Consider the following 20,430-nt stretch of genomic DNA (forward strand, 5'->3'; position numbering starts at 1 on the left):
AGATCCACAGCTGGGCACCTGCCCGGTAAGAGTCAGATCCAAGCCAAGTTAGTCCTGTTTTCCTCCGAACAAAAGCATTTATTGAGAGGTGGGCATTGTAGGGACTGCAGGACAGCAGGGGAGCTGGCCCAGACACCGGAGGACCTGGCTGGCCAATGACAGGTCGGTGTGGTAAAGAGGCAGGGACAGGGACGCTGGCCAGTGACAGGTCGGTGTGGTAAAGAGGCAGGGACAGGAACGCTGGCCAATGACAGGTCGGTGTGGTAAAGAGGCAGGGACAGGGACGCTGGCCAGTGACAGGTCGGTGTGGTAAAGAGGCAGGGACACTGGCCAATGACAGGTCGGTGTGGTAAAAAGGCAGGGACGCTGGCCAGTGACAGGTCGGTGTGGTAAAAAGGCAGGAGCGCTGGCCAATGACAGGTCGGTGTGGTAAAGAGGCAGGGACACTGGCCAATGACAGGTCGGTGTGGTAAAAAGGCAGGGACGCTGGCCAGTGACAGGTCGGTGTGGTAAAAAGGCAGGGACGCTGGCCAATGACAGGTCGGTGTGGTAAAAAGGCAGGGACGCTGGCCAATGACAGGTCGGTGTGGTAAAGAGGCAGGGACGCTGGCCAATATCAGGTCGGTGTGGTAAAGAGGCAGGAGCGCTGGCCAATATCAGGTCGGTGTGGTAAAGAGGCAGAAGCGCTGGCCAATATCAGGTCGGTGTGGTAAAAAGGCAGGAGCGCTGGCCAATGACAGGTCGGTGTGGTAAAGAGGCAGGGACACTGGCCAGTGACAGGTCGGTGTGGTAAAGAGGCAGAGATGCTGGCCAATGATAGGTCGGTGTGGTAAAGAGGCAGGAGCGCTGGCCAATGACAGGTCGGTATGGTAAAAAGGCAGGGATGCTGGCCAGTGACAGGTCGGTGTGGTAAAAAGGCAGGAGTGCTGGCCAATGATAGGTCGGTGTGGTAAAGAGGCAGAGACACTGGCCAGTGACAGGTCGGTGTGGTAAAGAGGCAGGAGCGCTGGCCAATATCAGGTCGGTGTGGTAAAGAGGCAGGAGCGCTGGCCAATGACAGGTCGGTATGGTAAAAAGGCAGGGACGCTGGCCAATGACAGGTCGGTATGGTAAAAAGGCAGGGACGCTGGCCAATGACAGGTCGGTGTGGTAAAAAGGCAGGAGTGCTGGCCAATGATAGGTCGGTGTGGTAAAGAGGCAGAGACACTGGCCAGTGACAGGTCGGTGTGGTAAAGAGGCAGGAGCGCTGGCCAATATCAGGTTGGTGTGGTAAAGAGGCAGGAGCGCTGGCCAATGACAGGTCGGTGTGGTAAAGAGGCAGTGACACTGGCCAATGACAGGTCGGTGTGGTAAAAAGGCAGGGACGGGCTGAGCTGGCTCTTGGGTTCTGAGCCACACACTAGAGGGAGGTCACCTGAGAGGTGGAGGTGAGAGGCTGTGTGTGGTAGAACGTGTCTGGGTGAGCCAGGAAAGTGCAGGGGTCACCAAGCAGAGTGCAAAGGGAGGGGCCAAGGTGGAGGGGAGAGGGCAGGGAGGGGCCAGTACAAAGGCAGGAGCGGGATCCCTGGGCACCAGGGCAGCCGTGGTGTGTGGAAGCCGTAAAGTATCGGAAAAACGATGTCAAGAAGAGGGGCGATCTCAAACCCACCGAACCCAGGGACGTGGTGAGGGACAGTGAGGGATAAGGCGTGGCCCCGCCCAGGCCCACAGGACAGAGGAGGATGGGGTGACTGATGACAGGGACTGAAGAGGAGGAAGGCCAGGGAGGGCTGGGTCAGCTGTGGTGTGGACAGTAGGGGGGTCTCCCAGGGCCTGGGCAGAGCCTCTGGAAGATGGGGTTCCAGGACTGCAGGAGGGAAGACGGTAAGGAGACGGAGACAGCGCACCCCTATCAGAGGCACAGCGTGGCCACCAAGGGAGGCTCTCTTAGAATTGGGGTACAGGCCCCACGAAGTAGGAGAGGCAGCGGAGCTCTGGGAGAGGAGAAGTGAGGAGGAATGTGAGACAGCCACAGGGGGCGGGGGGGCCGGAGCTGACGCCCCGCTGCCTTGCAGTCTGTGCTTTCCCGTACCTCCTGGCCTTCACCCCCGACTCCATGGAGATCCGCCTGGTGGTGAATGGGAACCTGGTCCACACAGCGGTCGTGCCTCAGCTGCAGCTCGTGGCCTCCAGGGTGAGCAGGTCCCGATTCGTTTCCATCCGAGGGGCTGTGGGGCCCAAGCGCCAGGAGGTGGCAGGCGGGCAGGGACCCTCCCAGCCAGTCAGGGGGGAAGTGGCACCGCCGCAGTGTCAGGACGCCAGGGGGAGATGCGGAGGCTGGAAGCGCGTCCCCCCATCCCCCGTGGGCGTCAGAGCGCTCCTCTTAGTCCCCCGAGCAGCTGTTTGGTGCAGGTGGGGGGCTGTGCGGGCCTCTCCCGCAGCATCGCGCACAGCGCTGCCCTGGGATGCGCTGACGGAGGAGCCGAGTGAGGACCGAGGCCCCAGCACCCCTAACGTGTCTTGTCTCTTCCTCCCAGTCGGATATCTACTTCACAGCAGCCGCGGCCGAGAGCGAGGTCCTGTCGGGAGGCAGCTCCAAGGGGGCCAGTGCCCACAACTCCCCTCAGACACCCCCAGGCGGAGAGGCTCCCGTGTTCCCGTCGTCCCTGGGGGAGGGTGAGCCCCGTTTTTACTGTCTTGTTCAGAGGCATCTTAGTCCGCTCATCATCAAATCAGCACGTGACTACCTCCCCAGGAAGTCACTCTTCAAAGCCATAAAAACTTGCATTCTGAATGCACTGGTTGCATTCTTAAGAAACTTGGGGAAACAGCCCAAGTGCATCGGACGAGTGGATAAGAAGCCGTGGTGCGTTTACACCAGGGAATGCTATGCAGCAGTGAAAAAGAAGGATCTCTTACCCCTGAGACAGCATGGAGGGACCTGGAGAGTATCACGCTGAGTGAAATAAGTCAGGCAGAGAAAGACAAGAATCACATGATCTCACTCATACATGGAATCTAATGAACAAAATAAAGTTATGAACAGAGTGGATCCAGGGACATGGACGCATGGAGCGGAGTGGGGAATCTCAGAGGGAAGGGGGGGAGGGTGGGTGGGTGGGAGGTAATCAACCGAGGACCTTGTATGCATAGATGCATGGCCCGTGGCCACAGACAGTGGGGTGCTGAAGGCCTGGGGCAGGGGGGATGGGGGCGGGCTGGAGGGGGTCAATGGGGAAAAAGGGGGACATAAGTAATACTTCCAACAATAAACAATTATTAAAAAAGAAAGAAAGAAGGGGGGGAGGGCTAGGGGATTACGGGCCAAGCAAAGCTAGTTTTCCTTCTGGGATGTGAACAGCAGACGGGGTTTTGTAGCTGAAAGGTTTGGTCATAAAGCCTGCACGCTGCTCAGCTCACCCAGTCTTGCTCTCTACCTGGCTTGCCTCACGGATCCCAGAGGCCTTTGCTGTGGTTGCTGGTTGTCCCAGCTTCTCCCCACATCAGGCCCCTTTATGCTCCTTGTTACCCTAAAGCCCCAGCTCCCCCACAGCTGCTGCCCCTCGCTCCTGTGCCGGTAGCCAGCGGTGGGCGCACCTCATCCTCGTTACCATGACAGCAGTGCCCTCCGAGAACCAGCCGCAGGCACCATTGCTCCTGCTGGGAACTTGGGAGATGAGCGTGCGGCATGAAGTCTCCCCTCCTGCGAACTGCTGAGGAGCCAGAAATTACCCTCTTGTCAATAACGTGGACTTCTCTTAAAGTGCTGACGCTCCTTTCTAAATCACCTTTCAGGCGAAATTCAGTCAAAAAATCTGTACAAGATTCCACTCAGAAACCTCGTGGGCAGAAGCATCGAGCGACCTCTGAAATCGCCCCTGGTCCCCAAGGTCATCACCCCGCCCACCTCCATCAGCGTGGGCATCGCTGCCATTCCCGTCACGCACTCCTTGTCCCTGTCCCGGATGGAGATTAAAGAAATAGCGAGCAGGACCCGCAGGGAACTGCTGGGTAATGGCTCTCAATTATTGGTTTTCCCCGTTTGTAACCATACCAGCTGGTTTTGTCTTTGGATAGTCATCCTCCTCAAAAACCATGCGTTAAAAAGGAACTTTCCCTTTAGACAGGGGTTTTTAACTAAGTTACAGTGCACCGATACCCAGGAATACGATGCAGCTTACCCCCACCAAGCCTCCATCTGTATCTATTGGTATGGAAAGCTGCCTAAATCATGGCTAAGGGGGGAAAGGCTATTTGTAAATGGTGTCTAATCTGATACAATTTTAAAAAATACATACTGGAGTCCAGCCCGTGTTTCTCAATGGTTGAGCATCAACCTATGAACCAGGAGGTCGTGGTTCGATTTCCAGTCAGGGCACATGCGCAGGCAGGTTGCAGGCTCAGTTCCCAGGGTGGGGGTGCAGGAGGCAGCCGATCAATGATTCTCTCTCATCTTTGATGTTTCTCTCTCTCTCCCCCTCCCCCTTCCTCTCTACAATCAATAAAAATATATTAAATAAATAAATAAAAATATATCCTGTATCTTCTTGCTTCCTGACTATCCCAATAATGCACCAATTCCCAACCAAGAAGAAGGGCATTTCCTGTCTCTGCGGCAGCTCTGTGGTGATGACCTCTGACCTCTGGTTCTCCCCTGCAATCCAGGCCTCTCTGAGGACGGTAGCCCCAGGTCAGAAGCAGCACCGAAGCCTAAATCAAAGGCCCGGAAGCAGTTCGAGGACAGCCGCGGAGCTTCCACGCCGGGGACAGTGAGGTCAACGAGCAGCGACAGGTAAAGAACCAGCAGCCCCAGCAGCCCCTGCTCAGAGGTGGCCTTCCGGTCGCAGCCCTGGCAGGAGGCCTGTCAGCTGGCGGTGACGCTGTGGGCGGCCCCTGGACCAGCAGCTCCTCGTGGAGGCTCCCCAGAGAGCACAGCCTGCCAGGGGGCGCCCGACAGATGGGCAGCCCCACCAGCAATCTGACAACTGTTCATTAAAAGACAGTCAGGCATGTTTATATTTTGCTCCCCATATTTATTGACATAATTTTTTTAAACAAAACGCTCCGGAGGGGTGACGGGAAAAGGCACGTCTGCGGTGCTTGTGGTGGGAGCGGAACAGCCGCCGCCGCTCTGCAGGCAGCGCAGTGTCACAGGCCAGTGACTGCTTGTTGAATCCCACTGGCTTGTCCCCTGAGATCCTCCATGTCCCTCACACGACACCATGCGTGCTCCATAATTCCTTCCACATACATCCATGGAGGGCCTGCACCGAGCTGGGTGTGGGGACATGGAGATGGGCAACGGGGGCTTCGCAGGCCTATGGGGAAGGCCAACAAGGACAACCTAGACGGACAGGATCGCGGGTGGCAGGTGATGCAGAGGAGTGCGGGTCGCCATAAGGAGTTTTAAAAAAAGAGATAAGTGAGGGGGTGTGGGGTAGACAGGTCTACTTTGGGGGGGTAGGAGGAAGGCTTCTTTGAGGAAGTGGCACTGGGCTGAGCAAGAGAGACATGGAGACACAGGGAGGGCTGGGAGGGGCTGGAGGGGTCGGTAGGCAGGGTCTGTGGCCTGTGGCCTGTGGGTGGGAGCTCCAGCCTTAGCCTCAGGCCAGGGAGCCCCGGGAGGGTCTGAGGCAGAGTGGCGGTACCATGTGGGCACTGAAGCAGGTGGGGTGCCTCACAGGCACCTCCGAGGTGTCTGTCACCGCTGGCCTTTGCAGCTCCCACCAGCCCAGGAGGTAGGGCTGCCGGGCTGCAGGCCCCAAGCTCTGTTGGGGTGGTGGGTGACCCTGCATGTCCCACCACTCCCCCAATGGGTGGGGAAAGACAGGCTTAGGAGCCCGAAACTGCCAGACACCAGGCCCCTTCAGTGGTCTTCGCAGCGATCCTTTTCCAGCGACTCTTCTCTTCCAGGGTCACATCGGGCTCCTTGGAAAGTCCTTCTACCGCCGAAGCCAATCCCGAGGGCCAGTGCGCCTCGACGGGCTCCGACCAGGACCCTGGGGAAGACAGAGAAGGCAGCCCCGTCTGGGGCAGCAGCCCCTTCCAGCTCCCGGCTTCCTCGGATGAAGACATTATTGACTTGAAGTAAACAGGGTCCAAGTCGAGTTTCCCACCTTCCGTTTTCTTATGGAGGTTTATACTCTTTCACCAGTTCTGACATCATTCCCAACACAGCGCGGCGTCTAGCCTGTCCGTGATCTCTTGGACCAAACCTCTGCCACTCGCCAGTCCGGGTCGGTCTCTAGTGCCCAGTGCCGTCTCTCGACCTTGGTTTCTTCCTGTGCAGGAGCCATCAGTCCCCTTGTAATACAGGTGGTAGGTTTCATTGAGGTTTTAGATTAAAACTTTGAATAAATCAAAAATGTTCACTCTTTCTTATGGCAGCCTTCTCTTATATTTTATATACTTAGGTGGGGAAATTACTTTTTTCATTAGTTTTATGTCCTATAATGTGTTTCTTTTCTAAAGAAAAGCCATTGCCTTTTAATGTATTTTAAATGTTTTCTTTCTGCACCTTTGGCCCAATTACTGTTGCAGTCCCTGTGACCGGCCCCAGCCCCATGCCTGCCCCTGGACTCCTGAGAAGAGCTGAATGGTTAGGTCTCAGGAGCGCCTGTGTCTTTTTCCTTTTAATCATGAAAAAGAATAAGGTATAGGAAGAAGCTGAAGAGTCTCGAGACGATTTTGTTTGGGCTTATTGTTCCTCTGAAATCATATAACCAGACAACAGTTATCAAAACTAGCATCTCAAGTGGCTTCCCCTCACTCGGGTCTGCTTTGCTCTTTCACGTGAACCAAATGATTGTCTGTCTTCTTGTTACTTATCTGCCTTCCCCTGCTCCCTCCCCCAAGCGAGAAGAGAATCTGGGTGCAAATGAAACAGGGAAATGTAAGCCTCCAGCCAGGACAGTTCAAAGGGGGAACCTAGTGTCCCTGACACTGTAAAAGTTTAATGTGTGAAGAAGGTCATTTACCTCTGGCCTTCGTCAGACAAGCCCGTTTTAGTAGATCTCTTCTCGCCTGTACTACCCATCAAAAGACACTTGAAATCACTTCCCCTGTTAAGTGCAGAGAGCTGTGTGACATGACCTTGATCTGACCTTGATCATGACCTGCCTCCCCGTGGGCCTGGCACACTGCTCCCCCCGCCCTGCCTGCCGCACACACGGTTCAACACGATGGCAAATGCAAGCTGAAGGCCGCCTGGGTCCCTTCAGCAGAAGGCAGGAGGCCAGAGTCAGAAAATAAATTAGTAACGAAGTGAAGACGGTGCTTTTTATGTTGAAGCACGTGGGGCGCTTACAACCGAACGTGTCTTCTCGTGGACTCCGCAGCGTTCAGCACGCCCATCCTTCCTTTGCGTTTTGTTATGTCCTTGTCACATACGGGGGAACACAAAGTCCGCTACATCTGTTTGGTGAATTAGGTTTTATTATTGTTTGTTTTTCAAATAAGGAAACAGGCGCAGAAAGGAGCAATGATTGGAACCTGTGAGTTCTCTGGCCCCAGAGCTGGGCTCTCTCCCCTGCCCACCGTACAGAGCCAAGTTGAGTGACAGTTGGACCAGGCTGATGTTGTTCATGTTAAACTAATTTGTGAGCTTTATGAGCTCGTATGGGTGTTTTTCCTGTAATTTTTTCCCCTGATGGTTCTTGCTTCTCAGCCTGGAATAGAAAAATCAAGGGCTTTCTAGACCATTTTTCCAAAAGATTGGGCAGTATTAGAGTCACCCCATGACTTGACTCAAGTCACAAATCTGAGGAATGAATGTAGAAAGGGCAAGAATTGGACCCTACTAATCAGGTGGATGGTGCTTGGCTATAAAGGGGGCAGGAGGCTGCTCTGGCAGCAACAGCTGCTTAGTGGTCAAGAACTGAACACTCACGGGAGGGAGACCACCAGCCAGGGGGCAGGAGCCGGCTAGAGCTGGCCTAGCCGGACTCACTGGAGTATCCTGTCTGCAAAAGTCTCTCCACACACCCCGCCGGCTGAGTTACAAAACAAACTGTCGGAGCAGTTTACCCATGGAGTTTGAGTCATTCATCCGCTCTGCAAACACCTGGTGCTGTCTGCAGACGATCACGTGCATTGGGGTGGGAGAGAAGTACACAGGTGACCACAAAGCAGTAAGAAATGCTGGGATAAGAATTTATAGCTCGAGCACAAGATGCCGCGTAAGCACAGAGGGGAAGTTGCCTGTCCTTATGGTTCAGTCAGATGACTGCAGAGGGCAAGCAGCTACCATGACCACAATGGCTAGCACTGGAGTGCTTCGCACACGTGTGCTTGGTGTCTATGTACATTGCCCCTGCTCAAAACACTCGTGGAAGACAGATCTCGTCTCCATTAGAGATGAGGAAACACAGGCCCAGAGAAAGATGAGAAGCTATACTCTCTACCAAGGCACAACCTGGGGGAAGGTGCCCTGACCGGGAATTGAACTGTGACCTCCTGGTTCACGCTCAACCCCTGAGCCACGCCGCCCAGCAAGATGCGAGGTATTTGGATGAATATTCAAGTCAGGTTTACCTGTGAAGTGAGTGGAACTTAACAGGGAGCATGAAGCTCACCGCTTACGCCCTGATCAGTCACACAGGCGGCATGGAGGCCCCGCCCAACACGGGTCCCCAGCACCCGGAGGTCCTAGTCGTAGTGGTAGTGGGCTCTGTAGCCGTCAGCAACTGGTGACCCGCAGGTTGGTGCGCGCAGGGCCACGCCTCCGCCCCCTGCAGCCCAGCGGGACAAGGCTCAGAGTCTGGGAGGAGAGTGACACGCGACAGTCATTTGGAAACTCCAGCCCTGCAGCTCTCCGTGGGCAGAGCAGGGCCAGGCAGAGGGGCCAGGCTCCTCACGAGGAGCAGGAACCGCAGACCGGACTATGGCAAGACTAGGGCAACGGCCCGGCGAGGGGCTGGAAGTCCTGGGGGTGGGGCAGCTCTTTGACCCCGCCTGGCCCGCACCACCTTCCTATTGGATGACAAACCCCGCCTCCTATACATTGGATAGCTCTGTCCTAGGGGCGGTTCCAGAGCGCTCCGCCTACCGAATCTTTGCTTCCATTGGTCTGCTCTGATCTGTAGGGCGGATCCCAACGTCGACGCTACCGTGTCTTGCGTTCCCATTGGCTGCTCCCCCACCCACCCGCGGCCGCCCAGGGCCTCGGCTCTGCGGGGAGAGGCCTGTGTCTGCACCAGGACCTGCCAGCGTTGGCCGCGGACATGACGCCTGAGGACCAGGAGGACACCCAGCCGCTCCTGCGGCCGCCGAGTGGCAGGTGGGCGGGCGAGGGAACCCGGGCCTGGGGCGGGGCCTCGCCCCTCTCGCTGCGCCCGAGCCGGCGCCGCACACCGACCGCCTATCCCCGCAGCGTTCCCCGCGGCCGCCGCGTCTTCCTCGCCGCTTTCGCCGCTGCCCTGGGCCCGCTCAGCTTCGGCTTCGCGCTCGGATACAGCTCCCCGGCCATCCCGAGCCTGCGCCGCGCCGCGCCCCCGGCCCCACGCCTCAGCGACGCCGCCGCCTCCTGGTTCGGGGTGAGGCCGCTGGCTGGGACCCTCCACGCCCACCCCTGGGACGCGCGATGGGACCCTCCCCCTGCCTTGCTCGGGGCGGACACTGAGACCCTCCGCCGATTACATCCCGGTTCCCCTGCCAGGGATCACCGTCTTCCCGACCACCAGCCAGGGACCCAGACCCCTTCCCTCGGAGGCCGCTGGGGGTGGGGTGGAGGGCGAGGTTGGGTCTCGACCCCCTGGCGCCCCCTCCTCAGCTGGCGATCCCCCCCAGGCCATCGTGACCCTGGGCGCGGCGGCAGGGGGCGTGCTGGGAGGCTGGCTGGTGGACCGCGCCGGGCGCAAGCTCAGCCTCCTGATCTGCACGGTCCCCTTCGTGGTCGGCTTTGCCGTCATCACCGCCGCCCAAGAAGTGTGGATGCTGCTCGGGGGCCGCCTCCTCACGGGCCTGGCCTGCGGCGTTGCCTCGCTAGTGGCCCCGGTGAGTGTCCCCTAGCCTCGCGCCCAGGGACCGAGGAGAAGGAGCAGACCTAGGGATGTGGTTCTCCCCGGGGCCTCCTGGGTGGCCCTTATCTGCTTTATCTCCCTTACCCTGCAATGGGCCCCGTTTGCAGATGAAGTAAGTTCCCGAAAGTGAAGTCCTTTGTCCAGACTCAACTAGTCAGTGGCGAAGCGATTACCCAGGATTGTGCCACTTAACTTTGCCTCCCTTTTGCTCTACCAATAAGATGGCATCTGTGGATGGTCAACAGAAGCCTCACAGTATGGCTTGGATCCCCCTTGTCATTCAGACCACTGAGCACAGTTAGCAGGAAAGTCCTGCCCGTTTGTCCTGGGGCAAAGGCTGCTGCCACCTGCCGCTCCCCTTCACTGCTCACACACCAGGGCTCCCGCAGCTTCCCCGCTTCTCTGTCAGCTCCTGACCCCGCACAGCCAAGCTGGCATCCCAGCTCTGCCACTTCCATGGGCAGAGCTCCTCTCTGGGCCTCCGTTCCCGCCCCTGTAAGTGAGAATGGCAGGTCACCCCATGCAGTGGGCGAGGAATCAGAGAGACGGCACATCAGCCCTGTCATGGCTTATGAAGGATTTGGAGCCTGCAGCTGGGATTGCTGGTGACCGGTGAACCGCCGCTGGCCATGGGCTGCGATGACCCGCCACCCACACCCCAACACGATCGAGACGGAAAGCAGTGGCTTGGGTTTCTCCCTGGTCATCCCTGTGCACCTGCCACTCATTTCGCCTGCGTTTGCTGGGCAGCTGAGTTGGATTTCATGTTTGGGGTTTCTCACTGGGCAAAAACACCCCTAAGCCGTGGGCACAGGCATGGAGTAGCCCAGAAGGAAGGGCGAGGCCTCTGGCCTCTGAGCATAGTCACTGATAACCACTGAGGTGAAGAGTTCCTGCTTTAACTGCCAGCAGCAGTGCCACCTGGAGCTGGTTAGAAAGGCGGACTCTCAGGCCCCACCCACACCTACGGCACCGGTCTGCGTGTTATCCAGGGCAGTGATACAATTAAAGTTTGCAAAGCTCTGTGCCCACCCACCCACCCATCACCCTACACACAGCAGCCACATAGATACCCTCACCCCTTTAAACACCTGCTGCAGATCACTCGGTGGGAGCGGGAGGGATGAGGAAGGCTCTGACCCGGGGCTTGCAGTGAGGGGCCCACGGGGCCTGCAGCTCTCCCCTGAACTGCTCACAGGTCTACATCTCCGAGATCGCCTACCCGGAAGTGCGGGGGCTGCTGGGCTCCTGTGTGCAGCTGATGGTCGTCACAGGCATCCTCCTGGCCTACCTGGCAGGTAAGAGTTTTCACATCTTCTCTTTTGATCCCTGTTCATGGCCACTTGGCCACTTTAAAGCCACGGAAGCTGAAGTTCAGGAGAAGTCACAGGAGTTGCCCGAGGTTACACAGCCAGTGCCCGAGGTGCTGGGTTGCCAGACCCCCTCCCTGAGACCCGGAAGTGTGGGATGTGACTCAGTTCCGGAAGAGCTGATGAAGGGGTGCTCATCCTCCTAGGCAGAAGCCCATTCCCAGGGTCTGGGGAGAGCTGGCTGCTTAGGTCAGCACCTCACTGTGCAGTGACAAACAGGATTCAAGGGGCAGCCGGGGCACCCCAAAAATCTTCAGCCCAGGCGCTCGGGCCCAAGCATGTCTCCCTCAGAAACATCAGTACTGCATTTGCAGCGTGAAGGAGGCGGGTTCCGGGGGACCCTGAGGGTCAGAGCTGGGGCCAGAGACAGCGTGTTCGCACCAGAACTGGGTAGAAAGAGGCAGGGCTCACATCTGGCCGTCCCCAGTCGGGAGGGCCTCTGCACTTACTGGCTGCATGGCCTGGGCCTGCTTAGCCTCTGGGACAGGGGTCCTCGAACTTTTTAAACAGGGGGCCAGTTCACTGTCCCTCAGACCGTTGGAGGGCTGGACTATAGTTAAAAAAAACCACTATGAACAAATTCCTATGCGCACGCGGGCCGCATGTGGCCCGCAGGCCGTAGTTTGAGGACCCCTGCTCTGGGAGCTGGACTCTCCGTGTCTTTAGGTGAAGAAAACCCCACCTCGTCCAAGGCTGTTGAGGGTTTAATGAAATGACACGTGAGAAGTGCCTGGCAGCAGGCCCCCAGTGAGAACTGTCTAGGGACGGCCGGAGAACATGGTGAGGGCAGGGAGCTGGGGGCTTTCGGGCCTGATGGGGGTGGGAGGGCCTGGCCGTGTGCCCTGTGGGTCGATTTGCAGGTCCGTGGTCTTTCTTTTCACCCACTTACCGTCCTGATAATACAGAGTCCTGGCAGCAGTCTGGCTGCCACAGGGCCCAGGCGTGTGCCAAAGCCCTGCGTGCACACACATGGACATGTGGAACAGACATAGGTGTCAAATTATCGCCAGTTCCCATGACTTCTGATGCTCTGGTGTTCAGTGAAAGGTCCCCCACCCTGTCCTGCTTCGGCTCCAGGCGAACCAGCCTTGCCTGCCTCTGGGGGGCCTTCCAGAGGGTCTGCACGAGGACGCTGTGAGGACTGTGCATAGTTGTTCCCCCCCAAAATGTGACACAAATGGCCATGTCCTATCCATCACTACATAGCAAGGGCCTCATTCTTTGCATAATGGCTACGTACATATTCACGGAGCCGAAGAGCATAATGAAGTACCCGTCTCACTTCTGCATTTCAACAATAACCACAGTGTCAGTAACAGACTGCAGAGGTAGGTAGGTCCCCACCCTTTAAGCTGAGCCTCTGTGTTGGTGAGGGGCAGGCACTTGCCGAGCAAGCCCGGGCCGGCTCACCCAGGCTCTGACATCTGACCCCATCCAGGCTGGATCCTGGAGTGGCGCTGGCTGGCCGTGCTGGGCTGTGTGCCCCCCTCCTTCATGCTGTTGCTCATGTGCTGCATGCCCGAGACCCCGCGCTTCCTGCTGACTCAGCACAAGCGCCAGGAAGCCCTGGCTGCCATGCGGTTCCTGTGGGGCTCTGAGCAGGGCTGGGAAGAGCCCCCTGTCAGGGCTGAGCACCAGGTGAGGGGCTGGGAGGTGGAGCTGGGGGAAGGGGTCAGGGAGGTATCACCCCTTTGCAGCCAGGGAGCCACTCCCAAGGATGTAAGTGCACACACACACACACACACACACACACACTCAGTGTTGTCCTGTGTGCCAGCAAGCAAAGGCCTGCTCGAGCCCCGCTCCTTAGCAGAGCCCAAGCCTTGAAGGTCACTGGGAAAGCCTGAACCTTGGTCTTACTGAAGAGAGAGGCCTGGCTGGGCCCAGGGACACGCAGGGCGGACTTGAGGACTTGGTTTTTAGTGGGGGGGGGGGGTAGGGAAGGGGTTGAAATTGAGTCTCTGCCACTTACCTGCCAGGTGACTGTCCCACTGTCAAGCCTTAGTTTCTTCGTGTAAAAAGGAGTCAGCACATGCTGGCTGCGGTGCCGGTGGTGGTGGTGGTGGTGAGGACTTGGGCCCGGGCCTGAGGCTGGTGGGATTCAGGCCCTACGGTGCTTTCTGGCTCGCCCTTTGCTCATGTGCTCTCTTTGTGCCCGCCCCCCCCACCCCAAAACAAATCAGGAAGGGATGTAGGAGTGAGGACCTTCCGCTTACAAATGGGGAGGCTGTATTGACCCAGAGACCTGTCTATGGACCCAGCAGAAGCTGAGGCTCCCGCCCTCCTTGGAGCAGAGCACCCTGGGAGAGGGCAAAGCAGACTGATGCCCCCTTCTGTCCAGCAGGGCTTCCAGCTGGCCCAGCTGAGGCGGCCCGGCATCTACAAGCCCTTCGCCATCGGCATCTTCCTCATGGTCTTCCAGCAGCTGTCGGGGATCAACGCTGTCATGTTCTACGCGGAGACTATCTTTGAGGAGGCCAAGTTCAAGGTAAAGAGGCCTCTGCCTCATGCAGATGCCACTCGGGTGTGGCCTCGTCCCCGGGCCTCTGCCTGACCCGCCTCTGCCCGTCTCCCCAGGACAGCAGCCTGGCCTCCGTCATTGTGGGCGTCATCCAGGTGCTGTTCACGGCCGGGGCGGCCCTCGTCATGGACAGAGCTGGGCGGAGGCTGCTCCTGGCCTTGTCAGGTGAGGCCCGCGGGCTCAGCCTGTGCGAATGGGTGACCCAGGCCAGGCTCCCCACTGCAGGTTGGAGGGTCTCTGCCAAGGCCACCATGTTGTGGGAGGAGGAGGACAAGTGTCCCTGAGGACAAGACTGAGATTTAACGGGAGCGCTCGCTGCAGGCCAGGCCTGCGCTCACGGCGTCACCGCCTCACACCGTAACCTTTGCAATGAACCTGCAAGGAAGGTGCCATTGGGCCGCCGCTGACCGTGAGGAAACGGAGGGCCCTGGAGGGGAAGTGACTTGGAAGCTCATGGGTTTTGGGGCAAGTGACTTGACCTCTCTGAACCTCACTTTCCCTCTGAAATGGGGGTAATGGGGCCATCGGGAGGCTTGGGAGCTGCTCTGCGTGCTGAGTGCGTACTGCTCGCTGCCCCGCTCCGAGGTGACCAGGCCACTTTGCTGTGGCCTCACTGGGCTGAGACTCCTGCCCGGGGAGCCACACGCCCTGCCCAGCGCCGCCCTCCCCTGCAGGTGTGGTCATGGTGTTCAGCACCAGTGCCTTTGGCACCTACTTCAAGCTGACGCAGGGCAGCCCCAGCAACTCCTCACACGTCGACCTCCTGGCGCCCGTCTCCATGGAGCCTGCCGACCCCAGTGTAGGGCTGGCCTGGTTGGCGGTGGGCAGCATGTGCCTCTTCATTGCTGGTGAGCGGGGCCGGTGGGGGGTAGGGTAGGGACCGATGGGGACATCCTGTCACTGCTGCATTCCGATGGCTCCAGCGAGTCCAGGCCTACCTGGTCCCAGCTGTCCCTAGAGGTCCCAAGTCTGCGTTTATAGCTCTGGCCACGGGCCCAGCACCGAGCTAAGCCCTTCTCTTCTCCTCTCAATCCCCCCGTCAGCGCACTGAGCAGGCCCCATCGTTATCCCGAGTGTGAGAAGCCGAGGGCCTGGCCTGCGACCTCACAACGGGAAGACGCAGAGGGAGAGCCCAGCCTGGCATCCCGGCCCCTCAGCCATGTGGGCAGCCCGGCCAGGCTTCAGCCCCCGGGTGTGCTGGGAGCCGAGGGGTCTGGTCCCTGTGGTTCTGACACCCTGTCTTGTTCCGCAGGCTTCGCTGTGGGCTGGGGGCCCATCCCCTGGCTCCTCATGTCTGAAATCTTCCCTCTGCATGTCAAGGGCGTGGCCACCGGCGTCTGTGTCCTCACCAACTGGCTCATGGCCTTTCTGGTGACAAAAGAGTTCAGCAGCCTCATGGTGAGTCCAGGCCCTGGCAGCCTCCCGTCCGGTCAGCAGAGAAGTGCTTTTAGATTGTTCTCTTCGCAAAAGACTCAGCGTCAGTGAATGGCCTGTGTGCAGACTGGCCCTCCATCCGGGGACATCAGCCGTCTTGGTCCGGGGTGAGGAGAACCCAGGCTGGACCACTCGGGAGCCTTCGGGCTGTCTTGGTGGAGGACAGCAGGGAGGGCCTCCCCGCTGGACGTTGACACAGGTCGGGAAGGAGGGCTGGGGGGAAATTCTGGCTTTAGAGTCCTCAGGCCGGGGCTCCAACTCTGCCTGGGCCACTTCCCTGCTCAGTGGCCTTGGGCGTGCTGCTTACCTTCTCTGAACCAGCTTCCTTGGCTGGACATGGAGGAGGGTGCCATCCCTTCTTCTAGGGGTGATGGGAGCATCAGTTCAGTTCAACATTTTGCTACTTTTCATGGATAGACTTGACACAGACCCGGCCCTGCCTAAGGGGCTTCCCAGCCAACGGGGGGATGGTGTTAGAGCAGACAGACAAGCATTTGCTCAGTCATTTGCCGCCCCCCACCCCCCAGGTCTCCTGGTACATACCACATCCAGGCTGTGCACAGTGCCAGAGAGCAAGGAATGAGATGGATAGGGTCGCCTTCATGATAAGGGCTGGGACAGCAGGGGACAGTGGTGGGAGAGTAAACCAGGAGGCTGGCTGGGCCGGGATGCTCATGGCCGCCTGGAGTCTGTCCAAGGTGCGGCCAGTCAGGCAGCTGCCCCAGGGCGGGAGAGCTAGGGAGGGAGGAGCTGTGCTTCTGGGCTGGGAGGAGGGACAGCTAGGGAGGGAGGGGCTGTGCTGGGCTGGGAGGAGGGAGAGCTAGGGAGGGAGGGGCTGTGCTGGGCTGGGAGGAGGGACAGCTAGGGAGGGAGGGGCTGTGCTTCTGGGCTGGGAGGAGGGACAGCTAGGGAGGGAGGGGCTGTGCTTCTGGGCTGGGAGGAGGGACAGCTAGGGAGGGAGGGGCTGTGCTTCTGGGCTGGGAGGAGGGAGAGCTAGGGAGGGAGGGGCTGTGCTTCTGGGCTGGGAGGAGGGACAGCTAGGGAGGGAGGGGCTGTGCTGGGCTGGGAGGAGGGAGAGCTAGGGAGGGAGGGGCTGTGCTGGGCTGGGAGGAGGGACAGCTAGGGAGGGAGGGGCTGTGCTTCTGGGCTGGGAGGAGGGACAGCTAGGGAGGGAGGGGCTGTGCTTCTGGGCTGGGAGGAGGGACAGCTAGGGAGGGAGGGGCTGTGCTTCTGGGCTGGGAGGAGGGAGAGCTAGGGAGGGAGGGGCTGTGCTTCTGGGCTGGGAGGAGGGACAGCTAGGGAGGGAGGGGCTGTGCTGGGCTGGGAGGAGGGACAGCTAGGGAGGGAGGGGCTGTGCTTCTGGGCTGGGAGGAGGGACAGCTAGGGAGGGAGGGGCTGTGCTGGGCTGGGAGGAGGGAGAGCTAGGGAGGGAGGGGCTGTATTTCTGGGCTGGGAGGATGGACAGGCTCCAACCAAAGGGAACTGCTGTCTTCCCTCCACGCCTGGGCCCTGAGTGCCTGTGTGTTCACTGCCTGTCTCACCTGCTGTTCACTCACCCATTCCCTCTGGTACCTCGGAGGGCAGGGCCAACGCCAGGTGTAGAGGGAAGGTGTGTGGAGTCAGACCCCGGGAGAGAACCCAGCTGTCACTTGATAGTGCGTCTCTGACCTGGGGCAGCCGCTTCATCACAGTGAGCGTCCGTTTCCCCAGCACCCACCGCCCATCCCGTGGGCAGTGCTCAGCCTCCTCACTGCCCTGCGCCTGGGCAGCGCGGGAGGGTGGTCACGTGAGGGTGGTCGCGTGAGGGCTGCTGCCTTCTCGGTCACTGGCGCTTCCCCTCTCTCTGCAGGAGGTGCTCAGGCCCCACGGTGCTTTCTGGCTCGCCTCCGCCTTCTGCGTCGGCAGTGTCCTTTTCACTTGGTTCTGTGTCCCTGAAACCAAAGGGAAGACTTTGGAGCAAATCACAGCCCATTTTGAGGGGCGATGACAGTCCCGTCCCAGGACAGTTTGGGCTCCGGAGGGGACAGAGCCTGCCTGTGACTTCGAGCTGGGCCTCAGCCAGAGCCCAGAGCCCCTGCCAGCCCCCAGGGAGCCAGGATCCAGGACCGCAGCCGCTCGCAGCCTCATCCTCTAGGTCCCTCCCTCCTGCTCAGCTCCCTACAGCCCCACGAGCCACGCACATGGGGTTCCCAGTCCCTGGGTCCAGTTCCCACCGCTGCTCTGAGACTGGGGAGGAGGGGACATCTCGGAGGGTCTGCAGTGCCCTGTGGCCAGGCCTCCTGTGCCCTCCTGTCATGATATGAAGAGACAGTGGAGGAGGGGGACGCTTGGTTCCTCTCCTTCTGGAGGAGGTGCTTTTGGAGGCTGGGTGGTGGCCCATGGCCTCACAGGAGTGCATTTGGTTGCCAAATAAAGACTTGACTCAGAAAGTCAGGTCCCGGCCTCTCGGTGAGCCGCAGTTTGAGGAGGGCAGTTTCCTGTCCCATAACCCGGCCCTCTGAGAACCTCTGTGGGCTTATTTCCCATTCCATAACCTGCTGTGCTCACTTCCCAGGTGTGCAGCCCCGGTGTGCACCCACCTTGGCACTGTCTCTGAAGCTGTAATGCGGCTGGAGAGCTGGGCATTGGTTCGGAGCAGAGCGGTGGGGAGAACAGGACGGGACCCCAGGGTTGGTTTCTGGAAGATCCTGCAGCAGCTCTCTGATTTCAGTAAAATGGATGAAGTAATACACAGGACAGATCAACTTTAGCAAAATCCAAATTCCTAGGGCCTTCCAGAAGCAAGGTCATGTCCAAGTGTAGGCTCATCTTCTGTGTGGTAACTGCACATCTACACTGTCGTTAGCGCTGCATGTGGCCACTGACGGGGCTGAGAACCGCATTGTCATGTCGGCGAGTGTCCTACAAACGCCAGCTTGTTTAGCGTGGGTCGGGTCTCCAACATCCTGACCAATTTTCTGTCCACTTGTCGTACTGGTTATTGAGAGAGAGCTGTCGAAATCCCCACCTGCACACGTGGCTATTTCTCCTGCAGCTCTCCTGGGGTTGCTTCAAGCTATTTGTCCTGCACCCCAGAAGGTTATACACTGGCTGGACAGGGGCCTGCTCCCTACCATCTCAGAATCTGTTCTCAGTGAGTCAGCACCAAAGACAACTCAATATAACAGGCCACCCACTCTCAGCCACCTCACAGAAGACAGGTCTTTGCCCTGGGAACTTCTTGACATGGAACTTCAAGCAGAGGCTGCTTCCAGCTCCTGCTTGGCCATCCCCAGCCTCTGCAAATGGGGATTGGCAAAGGACCAGAGGGAAGGCAGGGGGTGGCGCACACACCTCCCTCCCCCCAGGCTGCAAGGGAGATGATTAAACTTGTGGGCAAGAAAACCTCATGGCTTCAGTCCTACTGTGGTCTCTTTAATCTAGGGGCCAGGAGCCATGGCAGCATGGTAAGAGCCAGTGGACTTGGTTCCAGTTCTAGTTGCACTACTCACTATGCGACTTGTACAAGTCACTTAACCTCTTCAGGTCTCAGTTTATTCATCTGTAAAATGGGCATAAAGATGTCTCCCTCATAGGATTTTTGTGAGAATGAATTATGTCAAGCACTTAGAACTGAGGATGTCACAGAATAAGTGTTTGGTTGCTGTTAGCTGGTGGTGGTGATGAGGCTGTGGTGGAGCAAAGCTGGTGTGATGTCCAAGGTGTGCCTCTGAAAGGGACATGTGAAATATTTACACATTTTTCTCTTTGTATTCTAATTCCTACCCAGCTCCCTCAGCAACTCCTACCCATACCACTGGGTTGCTACCAGCACCCACTTATAGGTACCAAGGACTGTGGACCCACGTGCTCTTCACAGGTCCCCTGAGACTGCCTTGGGGCCTTCCCATTGGGGCACAAGATGGGAAGAACCAGCCCCAGCTGGCAGTCCAATATCTGCCCCATGAGCCCAGCCCAGCACTGTCAGACACAGGACCATAGAGAAGAGGAGCAGGATAAAGCATTCCCACAAGACAGGTCCAGCAGAAGCTGTGCTCTACCCAGCCCACATAGGACAGGTCTTTGTACTGGATAAAGGTAGAAGTCTGCACTGCCTGCCAAGAGTCACTTCATCTCCATCTCATCCCGCTCCCCATCCCCCAACCCCAACTCTTCCAGAAGAATCTTGGCTTCTGGGAACCTAAGACAAGGCTTCTTTGTCCTAACGCCACCCAGTGGCCACATGGGGAATTGCATCAACTGAAGCCCGAAGCACTCTGCTTCCTCCCTGGGGCCATGGGTAGAAAACCTTCTGCTACCGCCTAGTGGCCAGTGTGGGGTTAGCACCTGTTAGGCCTGTGGCTGCAGGCAGAACCGCACCAGCTGGAAGCAGTCAAAAGTCAAGGAATGTAGGCAGCCCCTGAAAGCTGGAAGAGGCAAGGAAACAGAATCTCCCCTAGAGCCTCTGGAAGGCATGTAACCCTGACAACACCTTGATTTTACCCCAGTGATATGTAGAAATGGGCTTATCTTAAAGGGATCTGAGTGTGACTTCCCTAATGGAGTTAATCCGGTAAGATTCATAGCGGACTCACGAAGTTAAGAGGATTATATTGGCAAAACCGCCACCAGCTGTGACTGAAAGGGGCCGAGACAGTACACGTGAAAAGAGGCCTTAGGACTCCTACATTCATTTCCGCTTCCCAGGTAACGCATTCTCGTCTTCTTATTGTCAAAATGCCTCTAAAATTAAATCGGAAAATTGCTTGGGTGGTGAAGAATTTTCATCAATGCTCTGAGGAAGTCCATTGAAATATCCCCTGACGCAGCAGGGAATCCTCCAAGGGACAGAAAGTTCAGGAATCTCCTTTTGCAACAGTGCTGATCAAACACTATCAAATTGTGTTTCTGCCCCTGAAATTACTGAAGAGGTTCCCTCCTGCCGATTGATTTTATACTTTGAGAATTCCAGGTCACCAACCGGTGGCAGCCCTGTTCACACTGAGAGGCTCAAGAGCACCGTAAAGGTGTCTGGAGCTGGGCCTGAGTTTAAGGTCCGGGAAGGAGAAGACCCTCTTCACCTGCTGCTCTGGGGACGTGACCCACTGAAAAAGCAGGAGTCCAGAAC

At 58.1% G+C, this 20,430-nt stretch overlaps 2 protein-coding genes across 10 annotated transcripts in view; both read left to right on the top strand.

Annotated features, from left to right (window-relative positions):
* GARNL3 (GTPase activating Rap/RanGAP domain like 3) overlaps positions 1-6,356 on the top strand; it is a 107,028-nt gene extending 100,672 nt beyond the window's left edge. For all 5 annotated transcript variants that reach the window (XM_080670007.1, XM_080670006.1, XM_080670009.1 and 2 more), the window contains 5 exons: positions 2,055-2,173; positions 2,517-2,655; positions 3,775-3,990; positions 4,645-4,771; positions 5,893-6,356. In XM_080670007.1, the coding sequence (XP_080526133.1) occupies positions 2,055-2,173; positions 2,517-2,655; positions 3,775-3,990; positions 4,645-4,771; positions 5,893-6,070 (779 nt within the window). In that variant the 3' untranslated portion in view covers positions 6,071-6,356. The remainder of the gene's footprint in view (positions 1-2,054; positions 2,174-2,516; positions 2,656-3,774; positions 3,991-4,644; positions 4,772-5,892) is intronic.
* Positions 6,357-9,127: 2,771 nt separating this feature from the next.
* On the top strand, positions 9,128-18,896 carry SLC2A8 (solute carrier family 2 member 8). Of its 5 annotated transcripts, none has more exons than XM_080667184.1 (10): positions 9,128-9,256; positions 9,350-9,512; positions 9,766-9,972; positions 11,197-11,296; positions 12,807-13,006; positions 13,710-13,856; positions 13,946-14,054; positions 14,564-14,737; positions 15,142-15,287; positions 17,173-18,896. In XM_080667184.1, exons 1-10 carry the CDS (start codon positions 9,201-9,203, stop codon positions 17,308-17,310), a joined length of 1,440 nt encoding a protein of 479 aa, XP_080523310.1. In that variant the 5' UTR covers positions 9,128-9,200; the 3' UTR covers positions 17,311-18,896. The 5 variants fall into 5 exon arrangements, with proteins under 5 accessions (XP_080523310.1, XP_080523311.1, XP_080523314.1 ...); XM_080667185.1 differs by having other exon boundaries at positions 13,713-13,856; XM_080667188.1 differs by having other exon boundaries at positions 13,713-13,856; positions 15,142-15,370; positions 17,176-18,890.
* The last annotated feature ends 1,534 nt before the right edge of the window (positions 18,897-20,430 follow it).

This window comes from Plecotus auritus (assembly GCF_963455305.1).
Source record: "Plecotus auritus genome assembly, chromosome: 5".
NCBI lineage: Eukaryota > Metazoa > Chordata > Mammalia > Chiroptera > Vespertilionidae > Plecotus > Plecotus auritus.

What these genes read in the sequence shown, in the direction of transcription:
- SLC2A8 (XM_080667188.1), top strand. Translation starts at nt 9,201, where the DNA reads ATGACGCCTGAGGACCAGGAGGACACCCAGCCGCTCCTGCGGCCGCCG. An exon ending in CTGTCAGGGCTGAGCACCAG is followed by an intron (nt 13,007 to 13,712) that starts GTGAGGGGCTGG and finishes TCTGTCCAGCAG; the next exon opens with GGCTTCCAGCTGGCCCAGCT. An exon ending in TCGCAAAAGACTCAGCGTCA is followed by an intron (nt 15,371 to 17,175) that starts GTGAATGGCCTG and finishes TCTCTGCAGGAG; the next exon opens with GTGCTCAGGCCCCACGGTGC.